General features: G+C 45.1%; 1 protein-coding gene and 1 long non-coding RNA gene across 3 annotated transcripts in view; one reads left to right on the top strand and one right to left on the bottom strand.

Moving 5' to 3' along the window:
* Nucleotides 1–721: 721 nt before the first annotated feature.
* Nucleotides 722–24815, bottom strand: NOCT (nocturnin). 2 transcript variants are annotated; one of them, XM_036852050.1, is made up of 4 exons: nucleotides 24211–24262; nucleotides 6899–6936; nucleotides 3223–3495; nucleotides 722–2146 (listed from the first exon to the last, which is right to left on the bottom strand). In XM_036852050.1, the coding sequence occupies exons 3-4, from the start codon at nucleotides 3485–3487 to the stop codon at nucleotides 1323–1325; spliced, it is 1089 nt and encodes a 362-aa protein (XP_036707945.1). In that variant the 5' UTR covers nucleotides 3488–3495; nucleotides 6899–6936; nucleotides 24211–24262; the 3' UTR covers nucleotides 722–1322. The 2 variants fall into 2 exon arrangements, with proteins under 2 accessions (XP_036707945.1, XP_036707944.1); XM_036852049.1 differs by lacking the exon at nucleotides 6899–6936 and having other exon boundaries at nucleotides 24211–24815.
* LOC118895202 overlaps nucleotides 23285–26206 on the top strand; it is a 44901-nt gene continuing 41979 nt past the window's right edge. Inside the window, exon 1 of the long non-coding RNA XR_005019903.1 lies at nucleotides 23285–23957. This is a non-coding gene — a long non-coding RNA (uncharacterized LOC118895202). The remainder of the gene's footprint in view (nucleotides 23958–26206) is intronic.

Genomic DNA, 26206 nt, shown 5'->3' with positions numbered 1-26206 from the left:
ACAGATGCCTTCAACGTGCAACTACAGATCCACCTTTGTCCGGTTTAAAAATGAAGGTGTGAGTGGAAAGGACGGTGTGGGCACCGCATTAACAGGATTAAAAGATCCAGTCTATTCTCAGATTCTCTTTGCATTGAAAAGACAAGATATGAAAACAGTAGCTTTAAAAGACCATTTATTTATTGATCTTAAATATTTACAACTCAGGGGTTAAAATATCTATCCATTTATTACCAATGGGCTATTTTTGGGGATTTTTTGTTAGGAAGGGGTTTCACCTGTTATCTTTACCACTTTTATTTCTGAGGGAAGAGAATTCCAGGTTATCTTTCTAACTCTATATTCTGCTTTCTAGTTGTTTTAAACCAGTCACCTGGCTATTTTAGTAAATCTCAAGGACAGCCTCATTAACAGGCTAGAAATAGTTTCCCATCTCTGAAAAGAAGGTCCCACTGACTTAGCCACTGCCACATATCAGCTCCTAAACAACCTATTGTGCAAAGCATATTCAATACATATAATGACACTTTTGAGTGACCGCAAATGTACACCGATAGCATTCCGATGGAAAACCAGAAATGGAATTTCTTCAAGAAACATAATAATGGGGGACACGGAGGCACAGCAAGGATTTGTGAAGAATGTATCAAGGAGAACTGATATTTCCACTTAAATAGCAAACAAAAACCCCTCCAGCCTAAACAGTTCCTTTGTACACTACTATTTTATTAGACCCCAAGTAAGAACATCTTTAACGCTTTAAGAAGATTACTATAAATTACTCTATAACTTATGTTTTGCATGGTTTTTAAATGTTCATAATGCTATAATTTATTTACTTAATTTTACACAAAGATATAAAAAAAATAAATATTGCCATGCATAACTTGTTGATATTTTTAAAAAACCACAAATAAATAACTTGAAATGTTGTCTAGAGAAATTGTTCCTGCATACTTGTTAATTACAGGGGACTCGAGCAAGTCTATTTTAATACAGGATCCTCAAACTAAAAAAGCTTCCAAACAAAGCCAAGTAAAATGCCCTTAAATGATCAAAATGTAATTATTAATGCTAAGGGAAAGAAAACAATACAAACCGAAACTGGAGTGCAAACACCTTTTCCGCTGTAGGTTTTAATGGAAAAGGTTTGTGAGCAAATGGGGTTCCTTCCCCAAGGGCATGCTGGAAACATGGAAAGTGAAGTGAGAGGAACTGGGGAGCCTTCCTCAGTCAACCTCTTATCTTATTTCAGCTTCCTGAAACGTCCCTGGTTAAGACTTGTGACTAAAGAGACACAGACAAGCATTTATAAATGTCCATCAAGGTTCCTCGTTAAAGCTAAAGTCACACACTAGGGACAGGTGGTCTGAAGGGTAATTGAAGGACGGTAGTCGGTTGGGTCCAATCTGTTCCTCGGTGAGCAGAGCCAGGGCTGACCTCACGCTGAGCGCATGCTTGGAATACCAGATATAATCCAGAGTGTGCCGGCTCTCGCCCGAGGTCCGGATCTTCCAGGTCGTGTACGGAGGTTCCGACTGCCCGTCCGCGCTCAGCAGCTTGTAGGCGCTGTTCAGGTTGAGGCTGGAGGACGCGAAGTGTCTGTAGACCTCCTCTGTCGGCTCTGCGTTGAAGTCCCCACAAACGATAAGGGGAATCTTGGCTCCCTGGGTGATGTTCTGCAGGTTCTGGAGAAGGTCACAGCCTTGAGCTGATCGAAATCGCTCCCAGCCCGTGCGAGCCTTCAGGTGGGTGACGGCGATGCAGAACTGCCGGCTGGACTCCTTGCACTCTAGGGTCTGGGCAATGGCCACCTGGTTGGTTTTCAACGTCATGGCCGTCAGCCTGATGTTGGCACTGTTGACAAGCCTGAATCGGTTTTGGAGAAAAAACAAGGCACAGCCATCTGGTCCGTTGTTGTGTTCCACGTCCAGACAAGGTGACCAGGGCTTGGGGAAAAACGTGCCCTGATAGCCCAGTCTACCGAGGAGGGGGCGGAAGGTGTCAAAGTAGTGGTCCACCTCTTGCAGGCATAGTATGTCGGGCTGGTAGGCTAGGATTTCTTCCAGGATGAGACATTTCCTCTCTTCCCACTTGAGTGCTTCAAGAGGGCACTGTACAAAGTTGTCTTTGCCTTCTCCAAGAGCTGAAAGAAAAAAGGCGGTCAGTGGTCAGCTACTAAGAACCGCTACTAAGTACCTGCGAGTCTCCTTAGGTTTGACGCTACCCAAGACCTTCAGAGTGCTTCCCCTGCTTCAGATGCTCTGGGTGGTTCTTCTCTTACTGCACCGACCTACCAAACTGAATAACCTCTTACCATCCAGATGAAGCAAGCAACTAACTGATCCTTTCGTATTAAAACTATTTCTTGTCACTATATTCTAGGACATAAGATCTTAAGTTTTAGCTTTAGACAGTGTTCTCTGGCATCCAAGAGATCTAAACTATGCCAGATGAAGTAAATACATTTAACTCTATAGAGTGATTTCAACACTGACTTATAATAAGCCATACTAGGGCTTTATAGACACCACTTAGAATAAGTGACACCCATTTAAAATGGGCAGCTTTTTCCTACACCTGGAAAAAACAAATGAATCAAAGATTGGAAAGTCAGGGAGTATGCCCTTCTTTTCCAGAAAAAATGGTGACCCTGGTTTCTTAAAATTTCAACTGCGACATGATCGGCAATAAAGTTGACACACCTGCTTTTTAACTGAGCAGACCCAGGAAAGGAGTCCTTTCTACCGTACAAAATAACATCTTAAAGCACAGAGAACTGAAGCAACATCTCTGGCCTCAAGTTACGAAGAGGCGTGTGGATGAGAACCCGGCCTCAGGAGTGCCCCGACTCAGCACCACCCGTACACAGCCCCCACTCCCCGCAGAAGGCTCAGGGTCACCCGTTCGGTAGACTCAGTTTCCCCCTGCCAGGTGCTATCTTAGTGCTGTGGACTCAAAGCGGGAGACAACTGATGAAAGCTTATGGGCTGACAAGAGACAGGAAGCACGTGCCGGGAAGCAGACGCTTTCCCCGAACACGGAAAGTCTGCACACGTGGAGGGTAAGGAGTACGTCCCGAGCCGAGCTGCTGGACTGGGCCGTGAAAGCCAGGCGACTCCCCTTCCTGACCTCCCCGCGCGGGAGCTCCCCCGGCCGCCCGCCCCTCTCTCCCTGCGCGCAGGCGGCGCGGGCAGGCGGTCACGGCGCGGGCAGGCGTACCTTGGGCGAGGATGTTCCACTGCATGACCCGGATAGGCGCGTGGCTACTGCTGGGGCCGTCGGCCCTCAGATCCACGAAACCCCTCTGGAAGCGGGGAGGCCGGGTGTGCAGGACGGCCCTGCACTCCTCAAGGAGCTCTTTAGGGTCAATGGGCTCCAGCTGTTCCGGGTCGGGCGCCACCAGATACTCCGGGTGCTGGGCGGCGGGGCTGCCGTCGAGGGTCTTGGTGAGAGCGCTGTAGAGCCTGCTCGTGCCGTTGCCCATGGGACACGCTGCGGGGAAGGAAAGCACAGTCACTCGCCCGGCTCCTCCTCCTCCCGCTCGGCTCAGCCGGAAGGTAAGGCACTTAACTGTCCACAGAAGCCGGGAGCTCAGTTTAGGGCGACGTCGCCACGTTCGCGTTCTACAGGGCGGACTAAAGGAGTTTCCGGGTTCTAGCTTTCTCTTAGGGGCGGGTACTTGAGCTACCGCTGTTGAGATACCTCGATCTTCATGGCTTCTTCTAACCTAGGATCTGTCTTTGTAATTTATAGACACAGTCTTATGAAAGCACGGCTGAACAAACTCCGTATTCCTTTTTCTGTGCATTTGAAGTGAGGACGTGAAGACCAGTGTGTACAGAGCCAGGTATCAGAAAGCCCAGTTAATCCTGGAGAACAGGTTCGGTTAGCGCAGGCTGTTGCCCTAGCCGTGTCACCTATACAGATCCCTCTGCTGTGGCGAGAAACGGCTGGATTCAAGCCATATCCCGCTTCTCGTACAGGTTAACTGTACACCAGGGACCTGGCTTTCTGTGGGACACTGAACACCACTGAGCAGGACGGTCTGTAATCTAATATCGATTGCCAGATTTTTAACAAATCAGAAAAGGGGCTGGGGGCAGAGGCAGTTGCCCACATTTTCTGGGATCCCGGGAGGAGAAAGGGCGAGGAGAGGTGCAGGAAGCACCGTCAGTGCACTTTGTAGGGCTTCCTATTTTTATCTAACTCGACAATAACTCACTAAGGAGACTAGAGCACAACCTTCAACAAGTCAGCCTGAGGAGAGTTGTGGCCGTCACCTCACTCGTGAGTAGCTGATTGCTCTTTTAAAGGTCAGCCTTGTTTCCTCTTCATTATAGTGTGAATTAGGGGCAGGTTTTACCTGGAACCACCTGATTCCGTGCATGGTTCCTGGTAATGGAGGAACCTGGATTTCCCTGCCCCATCCAAGTCCTTGCCTCCTCTTGAAGGACACAAAGTTTCCTTCATAAAACGTATTATTTGGCAAGCTGATTGCATCTGAAACTAGCAGTTGATCGAACTTGCTGTAGCAGGTCACAAAAGCAGATTCAAGTGTTCACCACCAAGGGTTAACAAGCATGCAAGCATGCTTTCTATCATTCCTTTTCATCAACTCAAAAGTAGTTCCCCAACAAGAAAGCTAGATTAAGGCAAAGAAACACACCAGTTTTCCCAACATACATTTCTGTGCACGTGCAACTGCCAGCAAGCCTGTTCTTCTCACAAACGCACATGCATGAACACACGCTCACACCTGTTCCGAAACTGTTTGATTTGAATATTTTAAACTCCTTTTAATAAATTTGTTTGCCTATCTGAGTGCATGGGTCCAGAGGAATTTTCTTCTTGGCTGGCAGTACAACTCTGAAAATCTTTCTTCTGTACTTCTAGATTTTTGGGTTTTTTTTAAGGCAGTAAAAATATTACTCAGCCATAAAAGGAAACGAAATTGAGTTATCTGTAGTGAGGTGGATGGACCTAGAGTCTGTCATACAGAGTGAAGTAAGTCAGAAAGAGAAAAACAAATACCGTATGCTAACACATATATATGGAATCTAAAAAAAAGAAGAAAAAAAAAAGATTCTGATGAACCTAGGGGCAGGACAGGAATAAAGACGCAGACGTAGAGAATGGACTTGAGGACACGGGGAGTGGGAAGGGTAAGCTGGGACAAAGTGAGAGAGTGGCACGGACATATATCCACTACCAAATGTAAAACAGATAGCTAGTGGGAAGCAGCTGCATAGCTCAGCTATGGGAGATTGGGAGATCAGCTTGGTGATTTGTGACCACCTAGAGGGGTGGGGTAGGGAGGGTGGGAGGGAGACGCAAGAGGGAGGGGATATGGGGATATATGTATGTGTATAGCTGATCCACTTTGTTATAAAGCAGAAACTAACACACACAAATTAAAAAATAAATAAATAAATAAATAAATAAATAAAAGGCAGTAAAAAGTCCTACTGGGGGACTTCCTTGGTGGCACAGTGGTTAAGAATCCACCTGCCAATGCAGGGGACATGGGTTCGAGCCCTGGTCTGGGAAGATCCCACATGCCGCGGAGCAACTAAGCCCGTGCGCCACAACTGCTGAGCCTGTGAGACACAACTACTGAGCCCACGTGCTGCAACTACTGAAGCCCACACGCCTAGAGCCCGTGCTCTGCGGCAAGAGAGGCCACTGCAATGAGAAGCCCGCGTGCCGCAATGAAGAGTAGCCCACGCTTGCCGCAACTAGAGAGAGCCCGCGAGCATCACGGAAGACCCAACACAGCCAAAAAACAAAATAAATTAAAAAAAAAAGTCCTACTGGTTTCTCAAGTGTGGCTTCCAGATCAGCAGCGTCAGCACCACCCTAACGGTAGACCACACTGTCACAGGGCATGACAGCAAATTCACAGGGGCTCCAGTATGTGACATTCGTCAGGCTCTAGGCAAATGACCAGCTTGATGCAGTTCACTTTCAACAGGACTGCTCTACATCCTTTTAATGACATCATATCCTTGCCAAGCTGAGTTCTGGGGTAGCTGCTGTGATAAAAAGCAAGTACCATGTGAAAATGAATGTGAAAAAGAGGGTAACAGTGTCCAACAGGAGTCGAAGGTTTGAGGAGTCACGTGAAGCCAGAAAAACTATGCTGAGCCACACTTCTTTCTAAAAACTTAGAAAAACCTTCACATGAAGTGAATAAGGAACAGGTTAACGTCTGTTCAGACAATAAAAGTGTGCCAGAAAGATATGGCGAGAAAGCCAATCAAAATTATATCCTATTGCAAAATGAGCTAAAAGATAAGACAATGACAGAATAGCCTAAATTAGAAAACTCAGAAGTGAGGCAACACAAAGAATTAGTAACAAAAAACATAACAAAAAGAAATGAGGAGATAAAGCATTTAAGAGACAGTGGCAAACATTATGTACTAATTTTAAGCGAAGATGCAACATATGGATAAACAGGGGTTCTTGTATCAGGAAAACCAATGCCAGGAAATGAAACAAATACTAAAAACTATAAATCGAGAAAACTTTTAGGAGTACAAAGTTTCAATCATGCAGGATGAATTAAGTTCTGGAGGTTTAATGTACAGCATGGTGACTACAGTTAACAACAGTGTATTCCATACTTGAAATCCTCTAAGAGAGGAGATCTAAAGTGAACTCACGTCCCCACTCCCTCAAACACACAGGGTAACTACGTGAGTGAGATGTTAATTAGCTTGACTGAGGTAATTATTTCACGTTTACAAATATCAAAATATTGTGTGGTTTACCTTAAATACACACAATTTTTATTTGTTAATTACACCTCAATAAAGCTGGAAAAAAATAAAGTGAATGGTTTAAAAGGAAAAAATTATGAGGTTAAAAAAACATGTATCATGGACACACATACCTGAGAATATCAACCCAGAATGACCAACACCAACTGGGCTGTAAAGAAAAAGAAAAAATTCCTTGGGCTCTAGGCAAAAACAGCAAGTAACTTACAAGGACAATTAGAGTATCACCGGACTTCAACTGCAATGTTTTATACCAGAAGAAAATGAAGTTACGCATTTGAAATATACATCAAACTTTATATACATGGCTCATCAGTATACGAGGATACAAGGATTTTATATCCAGCAAAACTGGAATACTGATGCCAGGAGCACTTCTTCCAGAAACTACTAGAGTAGCGGATGGCAAACTGCAGCCAAATGTATTTTAGTACAGTCCTCAAGCAAAGAATGGTTTTAAAGAGATGTTACACACACACACACACACACACAGTACGTGACAGGATTGTTTTTGGCCCTCAAAGCCTAAATGTTTACTATCCTGCCCTTTTCAGAAAGGTCTTTGCCACCCCTGGAACTAGAGAACAAGATTTAGACCAAAATGACCAGAGACACTGATTTAAGAACTGGTGGTACTATATTAAACATATAGCTACTTAGAAAATCAAGTCTAAATGAGGTTAAAAGACAGAGTACAATATACAACGGCTATGTGATCTGATAATGACCCAATGAAGATTTAGTACACCCGAAAAAGGCATGGGGGTGGAGGGAAGCAGGGACCAGAAAGAAGCAAGCATATTCAATTAAAAATTGTTTAATTGTTTTTAGGGAATTCCCTGGCGGTCCAGTGGTTAGGACTCTGCTCTTCCACTGCAGGGAGCATGGGTTCGATCCCTGGTCGGGGAACTAAGATTCCCGTAAGCCGTGCACGGTGCGGCAAAAAAAAAAAAAAAAAAAACCTCCAAAAAACACAATCCACAACACAAAACATTGATAATTTGGGCTTTATCAAAATAAAAAACTTAAAAAAAATTGTCTTCAGTGATCATAATTAGTAATGGTAGTATTAGAATTCTTATTCTGAGACTGTTGTGTAGATGTGAGATGAAGCAAATTGGATATTCTAATTTCATCATTCCCTGTGGTCCTTTTTTGGTTTGGTCTTAGAAATGTATTTATAGGCTATTAGCTACAACATTCAAGGAAAACATTCTTGTTAAAGCCGGCTCATTTTGGACCAATAGTGGATTATTCAATCTTGTCATTCACCTTATTTGTGACTTTTGGTGGTTTTCAAAAATTAAATTTACCATCAAAGGACAAAGCTTTGCAGCAAGAGGAAGGATGTACTGCATCGTGGGTATCAAAGCATCAGTTCCAGTCCGAGCTCTACCACCATTCAGCTGTGCCTCTCTCCAGAGCTGCTGGCAAGGCTTGTTAAGTGACCATGATTTCTTTAAGATTATTTGGAAAATATATCTAGGTTAGAACAGGTAGCAATTTCAAAATAGTATTTCTACTAGAGGGCACACACATCTCTATTAAGAAAACTTGCGTATGTTATTCAGAATGACTTTTATTCCCCTCAAATTTGAGTCCCCAAATGGACAATTTCTGTCGGGTGTAATAACACTACTCTGGAATGCATTAAAGGTTGTCTTTTCAAAAGTTTTACTGACATAGACCTTTTGCTCTTGTTTCACTAGATTCATTTACCCAAGAAAGAGAATTGGGCAAAATTTCAACTAAGAGACTGGGCAGAGGGGAATTTCAGGGCATATTTACTATAGTCCTGTCTCTCCTCCTTAGATCTTACAGGAAACCCTAAGACGGTCCCCTTGATGGACAGATGCAAGCCTGAATACCCTGTTTAATAACGAAGCCAGCCTAGGACATGCCTTCTGATACCAAAGTACCTGGGAAGCTGATTAACCAATCAGCTGCTTGCATAGAGAGCAAGGCGTCAGGACAGAGACACATGGTCCTGGAAGATGGTTCCACCCTCCTCCTAGACAGCAAGGCTCTGCTCCCGCTGGGCACTCTGCATTCTGCCCACCCCTGCAGATCACTCTCTCGGCCAATGGGCACGGGCAAAAAAAACTAATCTCCACAATCTAATCTAACCCTGCAATCCCGAGGAACCATGTGTCTGCAGTATGCTGATTTTACATTCTTATTTCTCTGAACTTTGGGAAGAGCACTCCATACCTATAAAATATGAGCTCATCTTTTCTCTCAAGAAGTGTTTGGTTAAAGATTAATATATACATAAATTAACAAGAGAAAAAGTGAATGCATGCTATGTGGAATGGGCTAGGGTACAGGGGCTAAGGGCTAAAACCATCAGGATGGGTAAGAGTAATCAAAGACTTCAAAAAAGGACTCAAGATATTCAGCTCTCATTCCTGACTACACCACTTCCTTGGTAGGTGGCCACCATAATCCCCTGCCTCGCTCTCTCACACAGACACCACTCTGGTCCACAGAAGATACATCATTGAACAGACTAAAATCTCTCTCCTTATTGGCTATGGGGCTTATTTTGTACGGGGGAGAGACAAACAAGGCGATAGACATTTTGTCATATGGTGAAAAGTGCTTTGGAGCAAAATAAAAAGGAGAAAGGTGAGACAGGGAATGCTAGGGAAGGGAAGTTGCTAATTTATACAGGATGCTCAAGAAGTCTCACTAAAGGGTACAGAAATCTGTCATAAGGAAACCAGTCTTAGAGAAATCCAAGAACATTCTGGGCAGAGGGAATGGTGAATGCAAAAGCCCCGAGGAAGGAACATGCTTGGCAAGGCTGCTGAACAGCAAGAGGGTTATAGAGTGACTTAGAGAATGAACAGAAGATAAGGTCCATGAAGCAGTAAGCACAGGGGAGCAGACTGTGTAGGCCCTGGGAGGCCATTCTATGGACTTGAGCCTTTATCCGAGATAGGAAGCCACTGGAGAATTCAAAGCAGGAGAGAGAATCTGATTCATATTAAAAAAAAATCTCACTGGCTGATTATTAAAAATATACCACACTGTAGGGAAAGAAGGGCAGACACAGGAAACCCATTAGGGGACAGTTACAACAATCCAGGCAAGACAGTGGTAGCTAGGAGAAGTGGTAGCAGTTAAAGTGCTTGGATTCTGAATACATCCAAAGTCCGAAGCCGACAAGTTTTGCTGATGACTTAGATGTGGCTTGTGAGACAGTAGTCAAAAAAGTTTCCAATCGCACTTCCCTGGTGGCGCAGTGGTTAAGAATCTACCCGCCAATGCAGGGGGCACGGGTTCGAGCCCTGGTCCAGAAGATCCCACATGCCGTGGAGCAACTAAGCCCGTGCGATTATCAACCCGGACGAGAGAGTCAAACCCAGCCATTTCAGTGCTCTGGATGCAGACCAAAGGCATACAACGAACTGAGAAGCTTTTATTCACGAAAGCTATTGAACTTCAGTTAAGGACAGTGCTAGCCTGTGCCCGGTCCTGCTGGGACTGGTCCCACCCCTCCCCCTCAGCTCCATGCAAGTATTCAACTAGGGCAACAAAGGTACTAAATTAAGTTAAAATCTGCCCAAAAGAAAGGCCCAGGCCCTGATGGCTTTGCTGGTGAGTCTATCAAATATTTAAATAAGAAGTAGCAATCCTTCACAAATTCCCACTTACTGCTTCCCACGTATAGCCACTCTGGAAGACAATTTGGCAGTTTTTAAAATACACATAGAATTCATGCCCCTAGGTATTTACCTAAGTGAACTTAAGTTCATTCAGGAGTATGTATGCAGAGACTTCCCTGGTGGCACAGTGATTAAGAATCCGCCTGCCAACGCAGGGGACACAGGTTCGAGCCCTGGTCCTTAGCATGTGGAAGATCCCACATGATGCGGAGCAACGAAGCCCATGTGCCACAACTACTGAGCCTGCACTCTAGAGCCCGCGAGCCACAACTTCTGAGCCTGTGTGCCACAACTACTGAAGCCCGCGTGCCTAGAGCCCGTGCTCCGCAACAAGAGAAGCCACCACAATGAGAAGCCCGCGCACTAAAACGAAGAGTAGCCCCTGCTCGCCACAACTAGAGAAAACCTGTGTGCAGCTATGAAGACCCAACGCAGCCAAAAATAAAATAAATAAAATAAATAAATTAAAAAAAAAAAAGAAGGAATCCCATGATACTGAGCTGGAGTCAGAGACATCAGCCTGAATTCATGTTTCACTTACTATACATATAGATGTGTAGATACAGAGATAATTAGCGATGTGGACGGCTGTTTTTCCACTTGCTGTCTGCCATGAGCTAATCACTTATTTAGTTAATGCTACCATCCACCTGCTTTTTTCCCATGCTACAAATGTCTATTTTACATCTTTATATGTCCGGGGTTATTGTGAGGATAGAAACATAAATCTAAAACATTTTGGTAAAATATAACATTACTTCTTAAGGAATTTTGTTTGATTTTTTTGTGGGACCTTAGGAGGTCCTGATGCCTTGTCACGCCCCAGCAGATAAGGTACTTCTGTGGCAATGAACGCTTTCAGTTAAAACTGTCATTTTTACATGATGCTATGTAAACATATATAATAAATACACATGAGTATTTATATATTTACATGTACAACACAAGTTATATTTAGCCAATAAGTATAAAAATTGAAACAGACACATTCTACACTCACAACTCAGAGCGCACACACGGCATACATAGATATCTAAAAGGAGGTTCACAGAACAGCTTTTTTCTGCATGCCATCTGGGCCATTTTCTGGTGTATTCCATGTCTTTTTAAAAAAATGCTGGCCGTGACCCGACTACATCTGGTTTCCGACCCACTGATGAGGCACTGCTCCAGCAGCAGCTCGGGGCGTGGTTCACGGGCCACCGGGGTGTCTGAGACTCTCGGAGCCACGCGTGGCTAAGGTTTTCATGACGCTGAGACCGCACGTGCCTCACGTTTTCTCTGTCTGGGTGCCTGTTCTCCGCACAGCCGTGGTGAAACCGCTGCCCGGTCAGCACATCTCAGGCACCGAGCGGCCCTGGGCTCCACTAGTGGCCACTGTGCTCTTCCCCATCACTCAGGGTTTTCATTTAAAAGTGCCTGTTTTACTTTAAAATGTCCCTTAGTGAGGCAGTAGTAAGTATCCCTGTTAAATGTGGAGCCTCGATGACATATCTTTAATATGTGACAAAATGGAGAGTCCACAGAAACACTTATGCTGCACACAAAATACACTGCCTTAAGGAAAAGAGCTCGGGTGAGCGTCTGAGCTGCAAAATGAACTCGTCCCTGTCTTCGTGGAACACCGTTTCACCTCGAAGAACCGACAAACTACAGTTCATCACATATGGACACTAGGCAGACACTTATCCACTAAAATGTAAGAAGCCAGCCTGTCACTTTAAGGAAAACAACTGACAGCGTTTTTGCCCACGAGGAAAACTTCCCAGAGACAATTCTGGAAAACGTATCTGCCATCAGGAGCCTGACAAGTCCCCAATACTTAAAAAACGTTTCTGACAAGATTGGTGGTGACAGTAGCTACAGTTATTTCTATATTGTGTAACACTTGGAAGATCTGCATAACCCAGTTAAACAACATTTCCCAAATAACCAATACCAAAAGTTCACTGATATATATGGTATCAGATTCCACGTCGCAAATAACTACATATTAACATAAAGACTACCACAAAAAAAGACTATCCACAATTATAAGACTTATCCACAATTATCTATTAAAATACGTTTTTCCAATTATATTATCTGTGAGAGACTGAATTTTCTTCATATATTTTAACTAAACTATATCACAACAGATTGAATGGAGAAGCAGATACGAGAATACGGCTGTCTCCTATTAAGCCAGACTTTAAAGAGATTCCCAAAAATGTCAAACAATGCCACTCTTTCACTAACTTTCTTTTTGTCTTGGAAAACAGTTCAAACGTGTTACTTACGTTAACACTGATTTTACTATTAAATGACTTGATAAACATTTAAAATTTCTCGTCTTACTTTCTAACATGATATATAAACATAGGTCTTATTAATTATGTTATATATTAACCCACATAAACAAAATTCTGTGGGACCCTCCGTATTTTTTAAGAATGCGAAGGGGTCCAGAGAACAACAGGTGAGACTGTCTCTTGTAGACCCACCGTCACCTGAGTGCAGACATCCCGTTCCAGGGGATACAAGCAAAGCAATCCCCGGGGAGAAAATGAGAACTAAAAAAGGTGAAAGGAAATAACAGAAAGTAGACACGTCTGTCATTCACACAGAGCACGTATCTGAATTTTTCTCAAACTGACAGAGCATCTGATCACAAAAGGTGGGAGAGGTCACTGCTGCTAGGCTGTCTCCACGGCACTCCAGAGACTAGTACTGTCTCCAAAGCACGGACAAGCTTCCCTGACCTCTGTCCTCATATTTCTAAGCTCCAACCTGGATTTTCCATAACTCAAAAATATTCTTCTCATCAAGTCAGGTTACTGAACCAAATCAGAAGGGATCTGGGGAAGTCCCAATTCATTTCTTCCTGTCTTCAGTTATTCTTTTTGGCTTTTATCCTAAGAACATACGGGCTTACTCAGTTATTTTTCAAGGCTTTATTTCCTAAAACTTTCTGGTAACATACAGACATCAGTTCAAAGGAAGTGCTAGGGAATTGATAACTCAAAGTGGACACCATGGAGACTTCACATGCTATTTTTGCACTTGTAACACCGTCGTAGCAAGGCTCAGAGCCACCCAAGAACTGCAAGGTGGTAAGGCAAGTTATTTAAATTTGAGAACAAAGGAAAGCTGAAGAGCATGCGACACCCTTCTGCCCCTCCCCCATCCTGAGGAAGATGCCCATGACAGCTAATGACTGCTGAATGCTTACTATGCACCACTGGCAAATTAAGTAATTCTCACTACATTCCTAGGAGGTAGCCACTCTGATTATGCCCCTTTTACAAGGAGGGATAACTTAGTAACAATTCTCTCACCTGTTTTAAAAAAGTCATTGTTTCTTTTAGAGTAGCGACCGTTTAAAAAATTTTTTCACACATAAATACAAGTCCAATTCCAAAATTGCTTGCCTTTCCGCTGAAGTTTTATACCTTAATAGGGGTTGCCATTCAGGGCTGTAAAACGATCGTCAAAGGTTCAGAACAGCAACATGGAAAGCCACTTTCCTGAGGCAAGGCAGCACAAACAATTCATCCAGGTGGTTGCTAAGATACTGGAAAGCATGAAATCTTGACAAAACCTCTACTGAACTTTTATGTGGCACTCATACTGGCTTCTGGGTCCAATTTTACATGTGTGTGGAGTGTTATTTATTTGACCCCATATTATATTCGGTTTTTGCCCCAAATTCATTTTTTTTTCCAGCCACTTTACTAAAGTATCAGCCATCACTTCAATGTAATGCACATGATGTAATTTATACAGGCAAAAGGCAGGTGACAACAGCTTTACTTCTCATGCCTTTATTTCTCATTTAGCTGCACCACTCCCATCTCTTGCCATTTCCCAATCCTATAAGCGTATTTCCATATACACCGAGAACTGGATGCCTGCATTCCGTGACGATATGATGACGATGAATAAATACGTCACTGCTATTTTACTTTATAGGAATAACTCTTCTTACCCTTATAATAGCCTTTAAAGGTCTGCCAGAGAATTCAGATTATTTAGGTTCCAGAAATACAGCAGTGGTATGTAAACTTCCCCCATTTTGTCATCCCTTTATTTTCCTAATAAAGCAAAAGTGGGCTAATTACCAAAATACAGAATACATTTACTCTTCACACTACTGATTACTAAAGCAACTCTAAAGCAACAGGCAGACCACCATGTAAGTTCCTAAGAGTGACAGCCATCAGAGGGGAAATGATCAGGGTTTAATGACAACACCTTCAATCAGTAACTAGAAGGCTGGATGAGAACCCAAACAGTTGAGACCTAAACTGACTGGGCCGACCACCCCAAGCAGTCCTAACAGCACTCAGAAATCACAGCAGAAAGACCTCTCTCCACGTAACGTTTCTCTACTTACCCAGCAACTGCTTGTTCTAGAGTCTGCCCAAACCGTTCAGTCTGTTAATAATTTCTCACAACTAGTCTGAGCTTAGTCTCCTGAAACGATGGCTTGGCAAAAATGCTGGTTAAAAAGCAAAAACTGAAGAAAAGCCAGGATTCTCTGGGTCCACGCCTGAGAAGCTGCTGGAGCTGACCAGCCTTGGGCCCTCGGAAACCTCCGAGCGTAAAGTACCCAGAAGTGTAAAGCACAGACGTCACGGGAAGGCATCGCTGAACAGCGAGCCTGTGCTGCCACCTACTGGCCGCGTGCTGAACCACCTCGGAAAGTTTAGCCGGCTAACTCAGCAGCTAGCTTTTCCTGGGCTCCTTAGAGCAGCTCCCTGAACACACGCGGCCACCTTCAAAACAGTCACAGGATAACCATCGACCTAAAACAGCCTGGGTGCTGGATATGTGGTATAGTTCGTATTTACTGAAGAAGTCAAAGATGCACAGCCCCCCACCTCCCAGCTTCATGGAGCAAGCCCCAGTGGCTCCCTTTTTCTTACACGTGGCCTTCTTCTCCTACTTAAATCACCCTTGACATTTGAACTACAATCCCTGTCCTTCACTCATTAGTTCTATGAGGAATAGGGACTACATCTGCCTTGATTACCACTTCCCCTGGTACCCGGTACCCGGCCTAGTGCTTTAAAAACGTTGATAAAAGAAAGGATGGCAAGTGGCAGCAAAGTGTTAATTAAGGACCCCTGTCGAACACTGGCAGAAGAACCGCCTTACGTTGGTAGAGCACTTAATGGTGCACTAGGCTCTTGTACTTGCTGAGACACCTGTTACCCTCTCAAGAACCCCTTGGCTCTTTTATAGATGAGGCTCAGAAGTGACTTGTCCGGAGTCACTATTAAACGTACTCTATCTTTTTGGAATTTTGTGAGACTGTAGTCAGGGCCCTCTCTTTGTGTTTATGTACCCATCAGCTAGAACACCGAAACTCAAAACAGTGCAACCCGTCCCCGGCAGGTCCACCTGGTAAAGGCACACAACCACCTTCAAATTCTGTGACGCAGTGTGGACTTTAGTACATTACACTTCCTGGGTCCTAGAGACCAGATTCTAAGCGTGGGAAAGCCTTATGTCGAAAGCTTTCACTTTTCTCAGCGAGGCAAAACGGTCTTAAACACATGGACTCGGGTTAGGCTGCCTCGTTTTTCAAATCCCGGTTCCTCCTTTACTAATCAGATCGTGACCAAGGTATTTACCTCTGTGGCTCACTTTCTTCATCTGGGGATCACTGTGACCTACTTCACTGGCTTACCGGCCGCTGAATTAAACTAGCTGTACCCAGCACCTTCGAAAGGGGAGCTAAATGTTAGCTATTTTGTTACTGTTAGTGAAGCTCACTTTCCGTGTTTAAAGAGAAGCTACTTTTAACATTTGAGAGCCCAGCATGTGCCATACCCCTTGCATGTATTTTCATTACTCTTTCCAACCATCCAGCAAAGTAGGTATTGTGTTTGTCTACTTTTGTAAACACGGAGCCTGAGGTTAAGATCACCTGGTTTTCTCAGGATTGCGCAACTGGCAAAGGGTCGGCCCCGGAGAAGGCTGCCTGCACCTTGGACCACAGCTCACCAGCATCCCTGACAGTGCTGGTCCAGTCAGGCCAACGGGACGGAGCCACGCCAGGGGCGCGCACGGAATCAAGAGGTCGAATTCCACCTCCTCCCTCTGCCCAGGACGTCACGAGGACGTCACCGCCGTCACGGTGCGCACGCTGGCACAGCACGAAGTGTACAAAGCGGTGTGATGACCCACATGGCATTCCTAGAGATATCAAGCGAAGGTCACGGCTCTCAACCTAGCGCGTCTAAAAATACAAGATCCTAGACACAGTGCGACAATCCCAACGACCTCTGCTAGGCAGAGGTCACAGACAGGAACGCCCAAGTGTCTTCCGGACAAGGCTAAGCTGTACCTTCAGTCACGCCCGATTCATCTAGGAAATTTGGCTAAGGGAGAAAGAAACCCCTCCACAGTGAACGCTGAGGTTAACCTGTTAAAATTGGTGCTCGATTGTTAGTGGGCTGGCCAAGCGTTGCCACAAGCCGGGCTTTTCTAGCATAATGCTCTGAAGTGAAACTGAAAAGGCAGAAACGAAAAGAATCTGTCGGGACAGCAGCTCTCCACTAAGACATCAGGTCTGTGTTACTACCTGACGCCCATCACTAACATTCCCGGATACTCAAGAAGCGGGCCAGGTTTACAGCTATGAATGGAAGTATGGAGTATGGAGCCAAGAGGACTATTTGGCTGATATTTTTCCCTCTAGATCAGAGGTCCACACACTACAGCCCGTGAGCCACATCCGGCCAGTGCCCTGTATTTGTGCTGCCTGTGATCTTTTACATTTTTAAATGGTTGAAAAAAAAACTAATAGTATTTCATGATGTGAAAATCATATGAAATTCAAACTTCAATGTCCGTAAATAAGGTTTATATGTTGTCTGTGGTTGCTTCCACACTACAGCAGCAGGGTTGAACAGCTGTAACAGATATCTGGTCTATAAATCCTGAAATATTTACTAGCTGGCTCTCTATAAAAAAATTTGCACACCCCTGCTCTAGGTTATATTGAAATGAATTATATAGTTTGTACATACTTCACAAAACCAATGAAAGACGCAGTCATTTAAAACAGGGGAAAACAATTCATATATAAATTTCCATAGCCTTGCTTGAATAATTACGACACATGTAGGAAAAGAATCATCTTTTAAAATCTGAAGTGAAACCGTCAGTAGTTTTAAAATCTCTAGTCCATTGAGGACACGGAGAGTGGGAAGGGTAAACTGGGACAAAGTGAGAGAGTGGCATGGACTTATATACACGACCAAATGTAAAATAGCTAGCTAGTGGGAAGCAGCCGTATAGCACAGGGAGATCAGCTCGGTGCTTTGTGACCACCTAGAGGGGTGGGATAGGGAGGGTGGGAGGGAGAAGCAAGAGGGAGGGGATATGGGGATATATGTACATGTATAGCTGATTCACTTTGTTATAAAGCAGAAACTAACACACTATTGTAAAGCAATTATACTCCAATAAAGATGTTTTTAAAAAAATTAAAAAAATAAAAATCTCTAGTCCAACGAGTCATTTTTAAAATGGGAATCGGTAGTCGTGTACAATGAATAGGTCATCGGGCATAAATTACTCTCCTTCCTAAGAGCTTTCAGGAGTAAGGTACAAGTAGGCAAAATGTTTTAAAGACTGAAACAATAACATGGTAAAACAAGAAAGGATGCCACCAATGGGCCAAAAATTTGGAAAAATTCCAGGAAGGCACAGACAGACAGGTTTGAATGAACAGAGAACCCAGAGTGGAGGAAAATGCAGTACAAGCTACCAAAGGTAAATTAAATATGGCTCTTCCAAGGGAGCTTTGAAGAAACCCCCAGCTGAGTCCACAAAGACAAAGGACAGGAGAGGCAGAGAGGAGATTGTCAGGGTCACTCTTTCAGGAATGGCACTTGACACAGCGGCTAGTTCCGCCACTTCCCCTCTCTCTCACAGACAGAAGAGGGTGGTTTCTGCCAGCTGGAGAGGAGGCTTCAGGGAAGCGGGGACAGGCCGTGGAAGGGCTCCCAAGGGCGATGGACGTGAAGGGCAGCAGAGCAGACCAGGCGCTAACCCTGGACGTCAGGGATGCCCCACCTACCCTCCCCACCTACAGGGCGTGCAAACTGCTCTCCCCGGAGGAAAGGCCTGCGGGAGAAACGTGCACACATAGCTACATATATTCACAACTACATAGGACGCAATGTAAGACTAGGCGTCTGTGAAAAAAGGAGCGGAGAACTAGAAAATGTCCAGAAATTGTAAACGACTGCAAAATAGACACGTTCAGAAAATCTCATGAAATAGAGATAAAGACTTGAAAAGATGAGAGGAGCCATAGAGGGTGGGTCCATATGGACAACAATCTGTCCAACGGGACTTTTTAACAACATGAGAAGGGGGGTGACACAGTGATGAATATGATACAATAACCCAAGAAATAATAGAAAATCTTCCTGTGCTAAAGCATGGGATGTCCTTAGACTGAATGGGCTCACCTGACGCTGAGACATTTATCCTGACAGAACTTTTGAACACCAAGGACAAACAATCCTAAACTTCTGGAGATAACCAGTACTGACAAAGACATTTAAGTTCTCAGGGAAAATATTTTTATTAATGGGCATGTGTTACTTGTGTAATTAAAAACTATCATGATGAAAAGCTGCTCAGCATCACTAATCATTAGAGAAATGCAAATCAAAACTACAATGAGGTACCACCTCACACCAGTCAGAATGGCCACCATTAAAAAGTCTACAAATAACAAATGCTGGCGAGGGTGTGGAGAAAAGGGAACCCTCTTGCACTGTTGGTCCGAATGTAAATTGATACAGCCACTGTGGAGAACAGTATGGAGGTTCCTTAAAAAACTAAAAATAGAACTACCATAGGACCCAGCAATCCCACTACTGGGCATATACCCTGAGAAAACCATAATTCAAAAAGAGTCATGTACCACAATGTTCACTGCAGCTCTATTTACAATAGCCAGGACATGGAAGCAACCTAAATGCCCATTGACAGATGAATGGATAAAGAAGATGTGGTACATATATACAATGGAATATTACTCAGCCATAAAAAGAAACGAAACTGGGTCATTTGTAGAGACGTGCATGGACCTAGAGACTGTCATAGAGAGTGAAGTAAGTCAGAAAGAGAAAAACAAATATCATATATTAACGCATATATGTGGAACCTAGAAAAATGGTACAGATGAACCGGTTTGCGGGGCAGAAATAGAGACACAGATGTAGAGAACAAACGAATGGACACCAAGGGGGAAAGTGGCGGGGTGGTGGTGGGATGAATTGGGAGATTGGGATTGACATGTATACACTAATATGTATAAAATGAACAACTAATAAGAACCTGCTGTATAAAAAAATAAATAAAATTCAAAAATTCAAAAAAGAAAACTATCATGAAAATTTTCCAAATAAAATTCAGCATGAACCACCTAAAAGAGAAATGCACATCAACCTTGAATTGCTAAGTATTCATCAAGTGTGATAACCATTCAAGTGGTTATCAAGGTCCTATGAATCCTGATTAGAGTGACTCCTAACAACAAATATATATGCTGAGTCTCCCTCCTCCTTCCAAGAACCAGAATATATCTGCCTCACCTCTTTTAGCAAACATCCCATCACAGGAACCTACAGAGTACATATTGATCCACCTACTTACTCTATAAATTGTACACTCCGGTTAACAATGTCAGTGTCAAGTTCTGTCTCACTGAACTTTCACAAATACACCAGTTCTTTCCTTTTCTTGAAGCTCGCTTTTGCTCAGGTAAACATTCTTGCTCAGGCGTCTCCTGAATTGTCTTAGGCCCCAAGCTCAACACTCATAACACTCTTCCAGAATTCTCTCCGGGTTTCCCAAACTTTCCAGGAGGAATAAGTACCTCTAGGAGTGGAGCTTATAAAAATACTCCCCAGGCTTTCCAGAGAGAATCACCTGGGGCACTTGTTAAACACAACATAGCCAGGATTCTCAGGAAAAATTGATTCAAGTAGAACAGGTGAAAGACCCAGATGATTCTCAAGTACCCCTTTTCCCAGGGTGTTCATTGCTGTTCCCACACCTGCCACCTTCTTCCGGCACATGGTCTTCTCTCACCCTCCTTTCTCGCATTCAAAGCAAAGTTTTTTTCCAACAAATCTAGCCACACTCATGTCTTTCTTCTCAATCTCTGCTGCAATTAGTCATGAGAAGCAATAAAATATTTGGCCTTTTAAGTGTACTGTGTTTCAGTAATACTTGTGGATCAATTGATACCAATTTACCTTATTAATTTTTTTTCCCCTAGGCAAAGTCCAGCAAGCGAAGTTAAATGATTTGCAGATGTTCATACAAGTGTGTTGAATGTGAGTCTGGAGCCATGGTTACTAATTCAAAAGCCCCCAATAACTCACTGTATTTAAGCTCTTACCATTAAATGCTACAGGAAAACAATACCTTGGGTTCTCCTACAAAGAAAGCAATTTATTTCTGTAGAAGCTTGATAATTACAAGCTTTTGCATTTCTTCTCTCTCATAAGCAGCTTACTCACATCGTTCAGGGACATACTAAATAAAGCCGCCTCCTCAAATGAGCCGGTACTTGCTTTTAAAATCGTACCAAGAAAAAAAGCAACATGTTCCAGTGACGGAGAACAGTAATTCAGCCAACTCTTCATTAGCTGAGGAGGAAGGCGTTTATAAACCCACAGATGACACCGGACCAGTACAGGAGCTGTGGCAACTGCTGCTTCTTTATGGGGGCTGTTGTCCTTCCACGAGAAAAGGTAGCAAAACACTGCTAGGTCCCCCTTTAAATTCTAATAACCCAGCATTTGATGACTGCAAAGGGGCTGCACTCATCTTTCCAGTGACCTCTGATTGCCAAGGGGCGTAAGTTAGGAAGGAACTGATTATCAAACGGGGTCAAGTGTGAGGCCTTATTACCCATCCTCCCGCAAAAAGGTGCTGGAGGGAAGAGTAGCTTCAGTTCCCTGAAGGTTTCTCTAGCCAGATGTCTAAACCTCGGGGCCTGTAAGAATAATCTGGTTTTTATTATTGTTGTTATTTTGTTAAGTCATGTGGAATCTGGGGCCCACCTGTAACGATTCTGTTTAGTAAGTCTACAGTAGGATGTATGAATCTGCATTTATTTAAAAAGCACCTAATGCTGGTTCTGAGGCTCTTTGGGAAACATTTTGCAAGGCATCTCTTCTCTCACCCTGCCACATCCATGCTTCATGGCTTCCACTTTGCTCCTGGCTTTTCCCAAGCCAAGTGTTTTAATCTCTTTCCATCCTAAACTGCACTTCAAGGCCCAGCTCAAATGCCAACCACGTTTTGAAGCCGAGAAAGATCACCACTGCTAAAAGGGACTTTGCGCTCTCTGGCACCCTTGTGCCATTTGCAAACCTTCAACTGTAACAGACTAAGAATAAAAGGTGTTTGATGTCATTAAACAGTCGTGTCTTTGTGCAAAACTCACCTCTCTTACTGGGCACTAATCTCCTTAGAGGCAGGCTAAGTCCCACGTTCTTTTACCTCCCATAATAAAGCACCTACAGAGTGAGACACACTGTAAGTTTCTGAATGAATGAGTGATCAAGCGATGAACTGATGAATGCATTCATGAGTGTCTTCCAACAAGTAGCTGAAGCGAAAACTGCGCAGAAGCCAGAAAATTGCCTAGATCTTGTAGTAGTAACTGTCTATAATAGTTTAACTACCATAAAATCTTTCAATTTCCTTCTGAAACTTCAGGGGACTTCCAGAAAGTTCATTAAACACCCTTCTGGGTCCAAAGCCTAAGATTCCAAATGTTCTGGCCTTTCTTCCTCAGCCAACAGCACAGCTCTCTGTATGTGTGTTACGCAAGCTATCTGTGCTCCCAAGATGAGCCTACAGACTAACTGCCCCGAGGGGCCTGGAGGAAATTTAAGATGAAAGGTTAAGATAGGAGAGACGGCTAGGAAGACCCCAATTGGTTTTCTTTCACCCCTTCTCCCACCTCAAACCTAGCAATGTTCCTCTTGAAAATTTCCAGCAAGAAAAAACACTGACCTTCCCTGGGGGTGCAGTGGTTAAGAATCCGCCTGCCAATGCAGGGCACACGAGTTCGAGCCCTGGTCCGGGAAGATCCCACATGCCGCGGACCAACTGAGCCCGTGCGCCACAACTACTGAAGCCCGCGCGTCTAGAGCCCGTGCTCCGCAACAAGAGAAGCCACCGCAATGAGAAGCCCGCGCACCGCAACGAAGAGTAGCCCCTGCTCGCCGCAACCAGAGAAAGCCCGTGCGCAGCAACGAAGACCCAACGCAGCCATAAATAAGTAAATAAATAAATAAATTTATCTAAAAAATACTTTATAAAAAAGAAAAAACACTAACAGATATTAGGTGGTAACCATTCTAACAGTTATTTCACTGTACCAAATTCCTATAGAACTGGAAAGAAGATCTCAATGACTGCCAAGTTCATCCTTTTTAAGAACACTAAAGAATTTAGAGTCTCCGGTAACCAGTTTAACATCCTAATTTTATTTTACTTTATTTTATTTATTCATTTATTTTTGGCGGCACCGCAGGGCATGTGGGATCTTAGTTCCCCCGCCAGGATCGGACCTGCGTCCCCTGCGGTGCAAGCGCCGAGCGAGTCTTAAACCACTTGACCGCCAGGGAAGTCCCTCGTCACATTTTGGGTGATCACTTTCAGTAAAGAAAGCCACACTGAACATATTCTTTTTACTGTTCAATCTGTCCTTAAGTAAATCTCAAACTTGGGAATTCCCTGGCGGTCCAGTGGTTAGGGCTCAGGGCTTTTACTGCCCTGGCCCTGGGTTCAATCCCTGGTCTGGGCATCCCGCAAGCCACGCAGCGGGGCCAAAAAACAAAAACAAAACAAAAAAACCCCGGTAACCCAGGATTTTTGGAGCAAAATGTAGTTATTTACAGTCTAAGATGCTCAGACGTCTTAAACAGCAATAAACTTGAGCACAACCAAAATACACTTTTTTAGTGTGATAAAATTGCCAGTTTTGAAAGAGAAGCTTTATTCCTCATTTTGAAAAGTATGACTACTTTGTATGTAAATTGTGGCCGCGGTAATGGGTCCTCAGGCAGAAACCTCGGTGGCCAGAAAGGGGAAATCCAGGGCACGTGACGTATAAAATTGGCTCTTGGCAAAGACGGCATCACTTTTGCAAGATCTTAAGCCAGGTATACAGGACGCAGAATGACGCAAATATTAAGACGGGAAGGCTCCCGAAACATTTCAAATGTATGTCCAAAGAGTGCGTGTTATAACACACTGTTCACATGACATTTTTCAAAATTCAGAACCTAAAGGCCATGCAGGCCACGTGATCAGATAAATGTAACTTTAGATTTTTTGTTGGTTTGTTTGCATAAAATGTTCCATCATTAGTGCGATTAGAAACAAAACACAAATAACCTGCGGCCTCGGAAGGGGAAAACTTACAGGTCAAGAGCGAGAAATACAAAAAGCACGGCATCGAACGGTAAGGATCAAACTAGAAGCCCCCGCGGGGTTCCGGTTCTTACCGGACGCGGTGCAAGCCCCAGGCAAGGGAAGGCGAGGGCAGAGCCGCAACGGGGAGCGGAGACAGCGGCTCAGGGAGAGGGGGACCCGCTTCCCGGTCCGACCCCACCGCCCGGCGGCCCCCGGCTTCCCATTCATTCCGCGCCGTCTCCAGGTGGCGGCCGCGCGTTGGCCGCCGCCGCGTTCTCCGCCCGGAACCGCCGCGCACTCACCTGTTCGAGAGCACGACCTCGCGACGCCGCGGGCCGCCGAGGCCGCCGCCAGGAGCCGGGGGGAAGCGAGGCGCGGGGCGGCGGCGGGCGCGGGCGAGCGGAGGCGCGGCGGCGGGCCGGGCGGGCGGCGCAGGCCGGGCGCGTCCCTCTGCAGCAGGGCGGAGCAGAGCCGCCGCGGGCTCTGATACATGCCGGGCGCCGCCGCCGCCGCCGCCACCCCCGCCGCCGCCGCCGCCGCCGCCGCCGCCGCCGCCGCGGCCCCTGGCGCGCCCAACCCACCCGCGAGCCTCGCCGACGCGGGCGAGTCGAGCAGACTGTCTGGGGCGTCCGAGCGGAGGCTCCCGGGCTCCTTCTCTTCCCGCCGCGGCCCGGGGGAAGGTGCTGGGCAGGCGAGCCCGAGACCGAGCGGCTGATGCTGCGGCTGCTGCGACGCGAAAACGCTGTCTGCCGCCAGCCGGCGAGAGCTGGGGGGTAACCGGCGAGCGCAGAGCGCTGACAAAGCGGGCGCTACCAAGCGCAACAGGGAGGGGGGATCCATGGGACCGAAGCCCGGCACGACCCGGCAGGGACTCCTCGAACCGGAGCGATACTACTTTAGGAGGAAGCGGATCTTAAGCTATTTATAGGGTGGGGGCTGTGGGCGGTCCAAAGGAACAAGGATCCCTTGAGGCGGTTTTAAAGGAATGAGCCTCCCCTTCCGCTGGCTGCAGTGGAAACGCCCACAGGCTGGGAGACCCAAGACAGCTCCAGGGCTGTGGCTCTGGAGACACGTGGGTGTCCGAGTGGAAGACAGCGTCCGTGTGTACGTGCGAGTGTACGTGTGAATCCGGCAAAGGGTGTCCGCCCCCGACGCCGTAGGCGGACCATGTTGCGTTAAACGAAATTAAGCACGATAAAGCCCCCACTGTGTGCGAGGGCGATGCTGAGGAAGACAACATCCCATTCGTCAAGAATGTTATCCTCAGGCAAAGGGGGCCGAAGGTGGCAAGAGAAGTCAGACCATAAAGCTCTACAAGGTAGATTAAGATCAGTGCCACAAGTTTTCGCAAGTTTGGCGATAGAGGTCATAACAGGCCTGCGGTTTCTAGAAGGTTTATTAGAAGACTTGGCATTTGTGTTGGGCAAAGACTTGGAGGTCTCGGTTTTACACTTGTGGAATTTGCGGGGGGGGGGGGGGGGGAGAGTGGTGGTGATTTACACATGAAAAAGGGGAATGAAGAAAGCCCTGGGTGTATTTACAGGAACAACTCTTAGTTATGTAGGATGGACGCTAAGGAGTAAGAAGACAGATGCTTGGATAGGTTATACTGTGGGAGGCAGACGTTATATTAGACGTAATTTGGTAGGAAACAGTGAGCGGTTTTGTGAGCTGCGCAAGGATATGATTTAGGGCCGTGGTTTCCTTGAGGTCATGTATCTCGGGCATGTGAAAAGGCAAGAGGGAGAAGTAGGTCAGCTGATAAAAAAGTTATTCTAGACTTGCATCTAGTACTGGAAAAGAATGAATGGAAGAAATATCTCAGCTAGATTTGGGCAGGAAACGATGACTAACCAGGAAGGGAAGTGGGGTGAGGGGGAGGGAGGCCCAAGACTGGATTCCTCTCTGAATGATCTATGACCTAGAAATGTTTTCTTGCCGGATTTCCCATGGTTCTGGTGATTCTCCTGTCTTGAGGTATTGGAAGCTTTTCATTACCGAGGATATTCAATGTATGTTCAGGCCTGGGCTATATATCTGACGCCTGGAAGGTGTGGTTGCCATCAGCTGGCACAGGTTGATCATAACTCCTGGGAGATATGCTTCTTGGCAAATCATTAAATCTCTTAGTCTCTTAGTCTTAGTCTATAAAAACAGACAGAATCATACCTTAGTCACTAGGTGAAATAAAAAGTGCTGATAAAACTAGCCTATAAAAAGTGTTTTGCAAATACAGCAAAATGTTGAATTAGAATCTAGGGTCTATGGGAGTTCACTTACAATTCTTTTTCTTTCCCA

The sequence above is a fragment of the Balaenoptera musculus genome, chromosome 5 (genome assembly GCF_009873245.2).
Source record: "Balaenoptera musculus isolate JJ_BM4_2016_0621 chromosome 5, mBalMus1.pri.v3, whole genome shotgun sequence".
Taxonomy (NCBI): domain Eukaryota; kingdom Metazoa; phylum Chordata; class Mammalia; order Artiodactyla; family Balaenopteridae; genus Balaenoptera; species Balaenoptera musculus.
The sequence above is the reverse complement of the archived record's forward strand: the minus strand, read 5'-3'. Positions and strand labels throughout refer to the sequence as shown.